The sequence below is a fragment of the Pectinophora gossypiella genome, chromosome 20, assembly GCF_024362695.1.
Source record: "Pectinophora gossypiella chromosome 20, ilPecGoss1.1, whole genome shotgun sequence".
NCBI classification, from domain to species: Eukaryota; Metazoa; Arthropoda; class Insecta; order Lepidoptera; family Gelechiidae; genus Pectinophora; species Pectinophora gossypiella.
The window spans coordinates 5,083,443-5,095,907 of record NC_065423.1 but is presented as its reverse complement, the minus strand read 5'-3'; the positions used below and the strand labels follow the sequence as shown (position 1 = coordinate 5,095,907).

General features: G+C 36.2%; 1 protein-coding gene across 1 annotated transcript; it reads left to right on the top strand.

The window, feature by feature from the left end:
* Window positions 1-45: 45 nt before the first annotated feature.
* LOC126376171 (uncharacterized) lies at window positions 46-11,042 on the top strand (the record flags this gene model as incomplete). Its single annotated transcript, XM_050023386.1, has 3 exons — window positions 46-84; window positions 7,697-7,919; window positions 10,014-11,042. Coding segments are annotated over 3 exons (426 nt in total), but the record flags the coding sequence as incomplete, so codon positions are not given.
* Window positions 11,043-12,465: the final 1,423 nt, after the last annotated feature.

Genomic DNA, 12,465 nt, shown 5'->3' with positions numbered 1-12,465 from the left:
ATATTATTTATGTATGCTGATGTAGTTTATTTAGTGGTGTGAACCGGTTTAGTCGTTGTTTCAGTACATAATTGTCGTAATGAGGTAATAATGTGCTATTTATAGTGCGTGGAGGAGTACGTACAATTTGCCTTGTACCTAATTTATAAACGTTTCAAATTCAGTCCAAGGATTGGAAGTGTGTATTAGGTATTTATTAGTTACTTCATCGGTAGGTAATAGGTACAGGCAGGTAGGTGAAATAATATAGCGGGTGGGACTAGGTAGCCGGAGCGCGGGATTTTGTTTACGGTTTACCTGAAAAATACCCTCAAGGGCTCTAAGAGTTTTTTGGCTGCAGCCCATCTCTAACTCTAATCAATGAATGACAATTTACTTGAATATGGCTCACTCACTGCTACCGTAAGGGGTTAGCAGTAGACAGACTAGTGATTATAAAAGGCTCGTAACAGAGTCGAAGAGGGATATTTGATTAGGATTAGATTTACATAGGATTAGAACTTGTTACTCTTGTCACATCAACACTATATTTTTGAACTGTAAGAATTCAAAAATGCATGTATAGTGTATTAAAATTTATAGTGCGCAGGGAATAGGAATAGGTAATAAACGCTTATTATGAAAGGGAGGTTTTTTGTTTTAGACCGAGATCGTTAAATAGATTTTTAGAAATAGAAAAGCATATGAGTATCTTAGCAGTGTTAGCTACTTTATGAAACATCCCACAAGTTTTCGTTCTTAATAAATTTTTTTTTTTGCAATTCGTGAATTAATTCACGATGGAGCATGAACACTAATCAAATGAATACTAATCGTTTTTTACATAATGTAACTAGGTATTTACTGGCAGTTTTTGTAAAAAAAAGTCTGTTTAGACACCTAATATACCTAAAAGGAAGAAAAAGGAAAGTTTTTAATTTTCTAAATCTAAAGGCAATCAAATATGTTTTACGCAAACTATGGCCTGTCATTTGTAAAAGTGGCATACACTCCCATTTCGTGTTTTCTTTTCATTTTTATTTTTTTCAGTTACAGCGGGAAACAAACTTTAGTCCTTAATTTATGTATTGATTATTTATTAGGCATCTAAATTATTAACTGATTTCTTATGTTAAATCTTTGTCTAGTAATCCTATGTACTTAATTACAACTTTTTTACAGGTAGGTAGGTGAGTTACAGAACTTCAAAAATAAGGTTACTTAATTCAAACTTAGAGCAACACGCGGACCTCCGCGGACCGGTATGGAGAGCATTGGTGAGGTGTAGGTCCAAAAGCCACATTATGAAGACGCTACGTACTTATTTAGAAAATATTTTCGTAGATGTATTTTAAAAGAAAAAAACTTACCTGCTTACATACTCATACATACCTACATAAACAGCCTATATACGTCCTACCTACTGCTGGGCACAGGCCTCCCCTCAATCAACCACGCTGCTCCAATGCGGGTTGGTGGAGGTGTTTTCACGGCTAATGGCCGGGACCAACGGCTTAACGTGCCCTCCGAAGCACGGAATCATTTACTTTTTCGGACAATCAGGTGATTCAGACTAAAAAGTACTTACCAAACAAAGGACAGTCTCACAAAGTGATTTCGACATTGTCCCCATCGGAAATCGAACCCGGACCTCCACATCGTGAGCCTAACGCTCTAACCACTAGACCACGGAGGCTGTTACCTGCTTATTTCCTAATTAAACATTTTCAAGTAGGATCATCCCCTTATGGGTTTCATTCGTACAGTTGCTACCTACACCATTATTCTTTATTATATGGCCCCGTTACGGGATGGACTTGACACTGGTCACTTCTTATTTATTGATAAAAAAAGAAATAATGAGTATATTTTATTTTTTTTCTAGCGGATGAGCAGAAGCTGATCACAATGACATCTAATGTCATAAATCAATATTATTCCAATACACTTCCGCGATGATGCCTCCGTTACAATAAGATTACTAATCCATTGTCACTATTATCTTCATCTTGTTTATTATTATAAAATTGGAAAGAGAGCGCATTGTTTGTATGTCCGTATGCAGGTTCATCTGAAAAACTAAATTGAAAGCACTTTTAGAATAAATAGGTAGGTGATGATCACGCATTTTTTAAAAGAAGTTTCATTATCTGCAAGTAGATATCTCAATATCTTAAAAGTTGCGAAACGATGGAATTTATATGGATAATTTACCTGCACTTTTATCGTCCAATCAAATGGGCCTATAATTCAAAAGCATTTTAATGATTTAAAATATTATTAAATAGAATTAATATAAATTATTCATAAATTGAAATGTTATACAATTAATTCATTAAATTGTAAGTAAACAGAAAAGGCGGGAACGGAAGTAGGAATTACGCGGTGAACGAAACAAATGAAGGACGGGGTTTGAATTGTTCCCCGACTTTTCTTGGAAATGTTGGAAATTAATAAATAGGTAGTCGTTAAAGTCACTCAATTACAATGTATTCTTGAAAGTATATCGATTTTTTCTGACGTGACTTATTTGTCCTGTCTCAGATGGCAGCTGCTGAGGGCTCGCCCAGGGAAAGCATTAGGTAAATAAAAGTTGAAAGTGACTGACCAACTGATCGAAATCGCTGCGCTAGGCTTAAATGCAAAAGTACCCATATGTTTACAATGGTTCTTTAAGTGACGAAAGTGAACGGACGGCCTTTAAATGTTGTGTCACGGGTTCGAATCCCGGCTCGGAACTTAAAACACTGAATTCGACGTGTCTAGATCGTAGATATTCGTGGTATATGACGTGGTTTCCAGGATTTGTATTACTTGGGACTTGAACAACAAAGCTGGGTAGGAGTGGGTGTATATTTACACCTATGTCTACCCCTTTGGGGATACAGGCATGTAGCTATAGTACATGCATACACATAAACAGCCTATATACGCCCCACTGAAACACACACACACACAAGACTTACCCTGGGGGTTTGGAGCATACTCCACCACGTCTAAAGGTGATGAATGAATGATGCTATAGCATGTTATAATATACGTTATGTTGTATATTCTCACGAAAGGTTATCACTTCAACGCGGAAGAAGCCGCAGACAAAAGCTAGCGATCCATATTTGTTTTCGCATCTAATTCGCGGTAGTGCATAGTGTGGCTGATACAATGTTGACAATACATTCAATAATACTATTGTCTTCATAATAGCTTCAGCATCAGCTGGAGTCATTTCTTTCCAGTCACATCGGACTGCGCAGTCTCTTCGGCTAGACCTAGTATAAGGATATTTAGTCTAGTGTTAACAAGTTATGTGCTAAAGTGTTTGTATCACTATAATGGCTGGACGTTTGGCTGTACTGTTAGCCATTATCTTTATTCTATTTGAGGTATCGAAGGCATATGAAGCTTCATTAAATTTTCCGTTTATCTGTAAATTGTTAGGCATTAAAGTGTGTAAAATTAACCTACACCTTGATCTTAACACTATCGTGTAAGTAATTTTCTGGCCTTCTAGTCGCAGGTATGTATGGCTATTATTTCACTGTACTATAATTTACCTGTTATTACACAATTGTTGTCACAGAATGGAAGAAAGAGATTGGAAGGGCCGAGTGAGCGCGAAACGCGCGCCATACAAGTATGAGCAAATAGTTCATACTTTAACTATGCGCTCCACTCATCCGCGGATCTCCATGAAAATATATTAAAAGGTCGTTCTAATATTATAATCTGCAGGGCAAGAAGTCAATATTGACTGTCATGCAAGGAGTTCCCTCCCTTCTCAGAGGATATGTTAAAAACCTTAGTATGATCGGCTATTTATCAAAAAAATGCTTTTGTATGCAGTAGGTATCTTACGAAAAGTAATGATAAAATTGAAGTCTATCACATAAAATATACATTGCCGTTAAACTGGCTATGGATTTTGACAAGCAGTAGAGCTATCGTAGTTATCTGTTTGCAGGAGTAGTAGTAAAAGAGAGGAGTGTTGAACCGGCGACAGCGGTTCTCATACAAAATGCGCGTTAGGGCCTTTCCATCCTCTTTTTTCTGTTCCGTGGTTGCAGTCTATATTGCGCACACTTCTAAGCAACAATGAATCAAATCAAATACACTTTATTGCACAGAAATTAATAAAGACAATCTTTTTTTCTCACAAAACATGTATCACAAAATGTTTGGATTAACCAAGCACAAACTTAATAAGTAGGTTCATAAATGTATTAATTAATTGCTAAATGAAGAATTGTACTTAAGTATACAGAATTTTCACAACAATAATATCCTTTTTAAGTTACGTCGAGACAAACCCCTGGCCCTAGAGAGAGGTCTTTAAGAGCCCTTAGCTAAGTTGATATGTTCCTATTTCTACAATCGCTAAAGTAAACCGTCCGAATCAACCAGACATGAGACACCTAGCTAGCCACTTCCTTAGAGCAAATATTAAGTAATTTTACACAGCATAGAATAAGGAATTTTAGAAGGCAGGAGGATACTTATGTCTGTAAACCTGTCTCATATTACGAGTTTTTTGACGCGTTATTCGCTCGGAATCTAGGATTGTAGGTACCTACATAGATAGGATTAAAATATATAAGTAAGTACCTATAGTCTTTTATGGTTGTACAAATATACGATTTTTATTTTGCTGTGAAGACGTAATGATAAGATGATACAAACCAACTCTCGAAATGGAACTAAAGTTGTATGATTGTGCCGGCGTGGTCGACAATTTCCCTTATATCGCTATTGGCTAGGAATTTCAAAGAATTAATCGTTCTTTCTTTTTAAATATTAGGTATCCTCTCAGACGACGCCCTGAGTCGAGGTCCGCGCCCAGCTGGCCACCCTCAGGCTTGTTATCTTCAATTTTGTACCGGGTGAGAGCCCACAGCTCCCCAGGTAGCACACTGGCTGATCAAATGTCGAACCTGCCTCTTATTTAAGTGTAAAAGTGTTATATAAGATGTTTAATGGTTTTTTTAGCTTCCATAGGCTGTTATGAAACTTTGAAATAAGTTAGTTAATCAATGGTTGGTAAAAGGTACATCTAAAATACGTAATTAAGCTGTGGACTGCATACGAGTTCATAGTTAGTGTTTTATAACGTTTTTTGCTGTTGAATGGCTGAAAAATATTCTTTTATAACGGCAGCTGGTTAACGGTACGGCCCAGTGGTGTTCTAACGCTTAAAGCTGGTGAAGGCATCTTTTATCAAGCTTTTACACTACTTGTGGTCTATTTTGAAACCAATAAACAGACTTCTGGTTAAAGCTGTAAAATAAATACTTTAAACAGTCTGCAGCTGCTTAAAATACGTTAAAGTATAATTTAATTACTCCTGAAGCTGTAAAAGTGTATCGAGTCGTATATTTTAACAGCTTGGATTGCAAAGCTGTTTTGTGTAATTTTACAAGTGGCTTATAATTCTTGTAGAAACGTAGTGTCATTTATGCGTACTTTTATAAAGATTATCACATTCCGGCAAACCCTTATGGAACTTGTTGCTCTTGATGACTCAGGTTTGGGCTGTGATCCGCCATTCAGGACAAAGGATTTTATATATATATATATATAGATAGATAGATAGATAATACCGGTTTAACGGTTTTTATTATTTGCCAAAGGAGCCCTAATAGGTATGCTGCATAAAGTAGTTGCTGAAATACGATATACCTCATTAGTCATTAGAACTGCGTACCCCAAAACCTTGTAAAAACTAAAAGTGTAATTGAAAGTATCTTATGCAGAACATAAGCAGCCTGTGGCTGATTATTGGTATTCTTTTCAGCAAATAGAATCACAAGATATTTTTTCAACGACTTAAGCTGAAACCTTATGGACGCCATAACTAACCTCAAAAATACAGTTTGTATCAAATTTTAAATCCTAAATTCTTCAAAACTACACATTTATTTCACATAATAACTATGTTTCAACTTAAAGTACGTTCATAAAAGGGTATTATATAATGATTACAAGTAAAATTTTACCAAAAGCTTTTTCACTCTACTTATCTACACACTTACTACAACTTATCTACACATTTCTTTCAATATAATTAAATAATTCTAAGGGCGCATCAATTATTAGTTAAAAATTAGTATATACTACACGATAAAGTTGCATTCGCAATCTGAACTTATTATAATAATCACTGGTTCAAGTTACCGTAACTCGAAGCAGTAATATTTTAATTAAAAATGGATGCCCTGTCGCTGTTGAATAGAAACTTATTCTTCTGTCGTTAAAAATTTAAAAATATTAAATATTTTTATATGGAAAACTGAAAAAAACGTTTCAACTGGATACCGGGTACGTCAAAAGCTGCGCAAGCGCTGGATATGGTAATCTTAAACATATTGAAACGTTTCGAAAGTGTTTATTGCAGCTTTAATTAAGCCTTTATTAACGTAAACCACAGCCTATTTTCAGCCATTATAATACCAAAGGCTGGTTAATTTGGGGCCCTTTTTGGCTGAAAAAGCGCTTTTTCAGCTTTAATACAGCCAATTTAAATACCGTCATACAGCATTGATATTCTTAACCAGCACTTGTTCAGCGCTTATGCAGCAATTTTGTGCTACCTGGGTCCCCATTTGTCCGGCCAACTAATTAATACCAGTTACGGAAAATCTACAATAAGTCACGTCAAAAACAATGATTGTATTTATAGCTATTTAGGAACCTATATTAAGCTTATTTTCAATAACATTCTTTGATAGAATACTGTGTAAAATAGAAAGAAGGAATCAAAAAGAAGCAGGCTTAAGTACCTATCACTCAAGTAGTTGAAATAACCTCAACATGACATGCCAAAAATATTTATAAGTTTATTTTTAGTTTATAATATACTACTGAGGTCGTTATTTCGATAATGTGCCTATCACATGTTTTCGGTAAGATTAAGAATTCATGCGATGATGCGAATATTTAAAACGCAGGCGATCTCTGATCTCTATATCGCATTGTTAAGCAGTTTTCATTATCATTATAAAACCTATCATTTTTATTTGGAATGGGTACTTAACTTACTTTGGTAAATCATAAACTGTAGTTTTTATGAAGATAAATATAAAGCTGTAAACACAGCAATAAGGTTCATTGCAGAGACTCGCCTAACATCGAGGGATCCAAGGACAGGTGTATTTTTTGTTCCCTTTTAACTGTAGCGTCGGGAAAGGTTCTTAAGAAATCTTTAGATTTCTGGTGCGCATGAGCCCATGACAATAGATGCATAATGTGCAAGCAAAATAACGCTGTAAGCCTGTATCTCAGAGACGTAAATTACTACAGAACCGTGACAAAATGTAATGTCAATTGTGTAGAGCATTTTTACATCGGGATATCGCGTTGTATACAAAAAGTAATGATTGCTACTTTTGTATACAACGCGATGTTCCGATTCCACTGTCGTACTTTTTTTGACGTGACTTATAGTAGATTTGCCGCAAACGGCATTAACTACTTGGCGGGCAAATGAGGAGCGGCGAGGGCTCTCATCCGGTACAAAATTTAGGACAACAGGCCTGAGGGTGCCCAATTGGGCACGAATCTGATTGGCGCTTTCATGGCTAAACTGTGATTCCTAGTGTTTTTACTATTACGAGTATAAATACTTGATCAATGACCAGTGGTTCGCGTATTATTATTGTCTAATAACTATTGTAACAGAGTTTATACACGTGAGCTTATGTATGTAAGTATGTGTACATTCCAGGTGACACTAGCGGACTTAGATGACGAGATCCCACTGTCAAAGTCTCTGGGATACTCGCTGAAACGCAGCCGCACGCTGGAAGACCCTGAATTGAGTCGGGAATACCTCGACCTTTACCAGGAGATGCTGAAGGCCAGTCGAGAGTCATATGAGAAGGTAGACCAGGAGGAGGCGAAGCTTGAGACCATAGTCGGCTGGGAGAAAGCCAACTTGATGAAGCGAGGTGAGTGTCTTCTGTTGATGTTTTGATATTGGCTCGCTTATGAATTATGAATGAACCATTCAAGTTTTTATTGAATTTATCAAATATCTTCTGTGAATTATTTGTTTACATCTATTGACGTGGTTGTGATTGAATGAAACCACAACAATTTTGAAATTGGACAGCTCTTTATTTTGATATGTGTCTTTGGAGTTATTGTATCTCGAAACGGGATTCACAAGTTTGCCTGACAAAGGCTTTGATGTAAATTGTATGGAACACGTTTTAAAACCTTGATATTTATCTTTGTCAAGCGAGCTAGTACCTGCTGTGTCTTTAATTTACCTGGATGAAAGAGAAACTTCCTGACATGCAGAACTTCTTTCAAGTTAATAACCGCTTTTAAATGTAAATGTATTTTGTCGTGACCCTGTAAAAAGTTTTAAAATCCAAAGATTGTAAAACTTTTCTCTTTGCAAAGTTTAATCTGGAGTTCTATCTAATATTTTACCACCAATTAGTAGTAGCACCAATGTAATTGTAGGTACTCCAATATTTATTGATTCTAGAAAGTTTCTTGTCTTATAAGTACCTAATAAAAATACTGTTCTAATAATTGTGGATAACGGTATTGTGACAATAATAATGATGTGTCTAAATGTTGTGTGGATAATGAACAAAGTCCTGCGACTTTAATGATGCCAAACTTCGACAGAGCTGAAAGAGAAGACGAAGCATTCAAGAGAGAAACGCGGATTGTTTGGGTTGTACAAGCTCTTCAAATCGGGGGTCAGTAAGAAGGACATAAACTTAAAAAACCTTTTTAAAATCGTGACCTTCTTCATGGTGGGTACCATTAATTCGTGTGTTGCACGTTTGAAATGTTTGTATCTGACGCTAATCGACTAATAGCTTACATTAGGATCAGACTTCACTTAGGTCACTTGATCAGTTATGCCTTGCAGTGTCTTTGATTTCGAATATTAAGTAATTAACCACGCCCATTTTATACTTAGCTAGCTTAGTAGCTATTTACTACTAAGTAGTTATTTGATTCGGATAAGTACCTACCTACCTCTTAGAATTCGGATTCATACTAATTTACATCTAACCAGTAACAAAAACGTAGTTAAATATTTAGAAAGATTTTTAAGATATATGCGCGGCTTAGAAAACTATAGACCATTCTTTACAATTTGTGAAGTAACTCATTCAATATAATTATATACACAAAATGGTATGGGCCCAAAATATGACCCTTGTGCGATTCCGTAAAATAAACCGCAACCATTCACAAGAATTCACACATATTTGAGTTCTGTAACTAATAAGATTCAAAACATTAACATCAATTGAAGAAAAAGAGATTGTAGGTAATTACACAGATATTTTTTTAGGTTGTAAAGCAACAATGACTAACCTTGTCAAAGACATTCCTGAAATCTACGTCCTATCCGTGTTAAAAAATACATTGCAAATGTTCAAGAAAATCTTTCCGACTCTACGAATAAATTATTAAGTATTTATTCGTAGTTCCGACTACATAGACGGTTGCCTCGTTGTCCCGTCAGTTGTCGTTCCGTAAAAAGCCAGAGCTGTCAAAAGTGTCAAATCATTAAGATTAGACTTTGGGAAAACGCTAAAAAGAAGATGATGAATGAATCACCACAAGTTGCACAACCTTATCTTATAGTCTCGCCTAAACAACAAAAATGTCATAAGAAACAACATACATACATACATACATAAACTCACACCCGTAATCCCTACTGGGGTGGGCAGAGCCACAAGTAATCAAAGACAACTTGCAGCCACTGTTGATACGAAGTCCAAAGATGGATATGATGAACCTTATGGTGATAAGGGATCAGCCTATCGCCCATAACATTAGTCCATCATGTTAGAGGACACAATCCCTCTGTCGGTTTTTACGACATGCCCAAGAAACAAAAATCTATCTTTCCACGATTAATCGACTGCAGCAGCTTAATCGTTGTTTATAAATACATATTTTTTTTGATGACTTACAACTTGGCTGAACAATTACTGAGAGAGTACTGAGAGCTGTCATTCAATACAAAAATGAATACACAAGCATCGCTTCCATCTTTTCAGGGTTAATCGACCGACGCAGCGTGAACCGCATGCGTTCGCCCGTGGGGCGGCGGCGTGTGCGCTCTCAGGCCACACGCCGGGAGAGACTCAACAGCCAGAGCTTGCGCAGCCACCAGCACCACATACGACACGCCGGCCAGGACTTCGCCATCGATGACGACTAATACACTAATTCACCGACATTAACTGGACGCCAGCGGCGCGTTCAAACGTATAGATTTATATGGAAGTGTTCTCGGGGAACGGGGTAGTAGTAGGGACAATCGTTCCCGCGCCTACACCATCGCTCCCGCTGACTTTCAGACGGTATTATAGAGCTTTCTGGAATGGGAAAACAGAGTGAGTTTAGAAAGGATAATACGACAGTTTTTTAATTATGACTAAGAGCCTACCTACTCCTTTGGTTATAATTATTTTCAATAAATAATTTCATTAAATCAATCCAGTTGGGTCCTACTACTGTACATAGACGCAGTAGTGGGAAGTTTCCGGGATGATTTTGTATTCGTGGCTGATTTTTTGACGTATCTGTATTTTTTTGCTAAAGTAATTAATGTCTTATTGACCATTGTAAAAGGTGCAAATCGGTTTGCCTATAATTACAGATACGTCAGTTCGCGACATTAGCGACGTATTATACCGCGGTACGGTTTTGTACTCTCTCGCTCCCGACATAGAATAAAGAATACTAGAACTACGTATAGAAACGGTAACTCTCTCCCCCCGCACCAATTCGTATCGGGCACCGACCTCACCCCGTCTGGGTCTTAGGTACTTAAGTCTTAAATGTCCGCAGGCCGCTAAGGAGTAAAAGAGAGAGCGCGCAGACTGTCTCCTAGTTCCACCTCTGTGTACAGAGAGCTTTAGGTAAAGTCAATGTAAAATTCTCTTGAAGATACTATTTTTAAGAACAAATTCAGGTAATGTAAGAAGATAATTTTATTTTAATATGAAATAACGCCTGAAATATTTTATATATCAATATTTCGAATAGTAAGTACATTGTTGTAATCCTACTACTAATAAACACTCAGGCGTTTTAAGATTTTTTCATTTGTTACCCAAAATAATATGTTTATGATCAAATCAACACATGTGTACAATTGCGGTAAATGTGTTCAAAGGCGTTCAGTAGTAGAAGTATTTTGTTACTTCGAATTTCCTATAATATTGATATTAAACATAGTGTACCAAGTTTGAATAAGAGAAGGTTCCCCAATTCTATTCCCAGAAAGGGGGAGACCCTTTCTATTCCTTTCTATCTTTAGAAAAACTTTTCATCCTGGTTAATCAAGCTTTATTTTTTATTCTTGGCTTTTCTTTTCATTTTATTCCTCTCCCAAACCGGTCCCAATTCTTCGGTTACTAGAAGGTAATCAACTCAATGATAATTCCACAAACATTAGCCAAGACTCACAGTTTCAGAATTTTTAACATTCATTTTAAAAGTTCCATTGATTTCAATAGATTACGGAAAACAGTTACCTAGTGCAATTTAATATTTAGGAGATAATAAGATAAATTAAATACATAATATAAAAGTATTATCTATAGACGATTTATTGGAAGTAACGAAAATAAAAACTCGTGTTTTCTTATCGAATATCACTTGTTACGTCATTTGGAATACTGAAATGGGAATATCCCATATAACTTGGACTCGTTCGGAAGGCAGTACCATGAAGAACTTATCGTGATGAAAATCTTAAAGATATCTGCGAAGGATTTTCGGAAATGAAGAAAAATCTCTAGGAACAAAGGGATTAGTGTTAAGTAGTCTTAATAGTAGGTATTGTGAAGATATAATCGGACGATGCGATTTATCGTCTGTTTGCTTTGATAAGGCGTCTGCCGGTACTGTTAAGGCAACGTTGTGTTTCTTGGCTTCATATTATTTCTATACATAGTTTGCAATTAGAGCAGAAAACATAATCCCATATGCTAAGTGGTCATAAGCTCCAAGCCGCATGGAAGATGGAAAAGTGATGTGTCAGTATCGTAGTAAGTAGAATTTTAATGTTTCTGCCTACCCCAATGGGAAATAGGTCGGATCTTATGGAATAGAATATAAATTGTTTAAGTATTATAAAAAAAGGATCGTCATCATCTCTCTAGCATTATCCCGTTTTTCACAGGGTCCGCTTACCTAACCTGAAGATTTGAAGAGTTTATTATAAAAGGATGCCATAAACAAAAACAAGACATTAACATCAAACAACTAAAAAACTTTTTAAACTTTTCTAATTTTTTCCCGACTATATCTCAATTGGGGTAGTCAGAGGTACAAAATGAACTAAGTAGCCACACATCAAGCTTTCAAGACCAACTTGTTCGAGCTAACTGTGAAACTAGACTTAAGATAATGCAACAATCTTCGCCTTAACAATATTGTTAGATTACTTAAACTACAGAACAACTTTCTTAACTTTATTGAATATACAGTTACAATAGA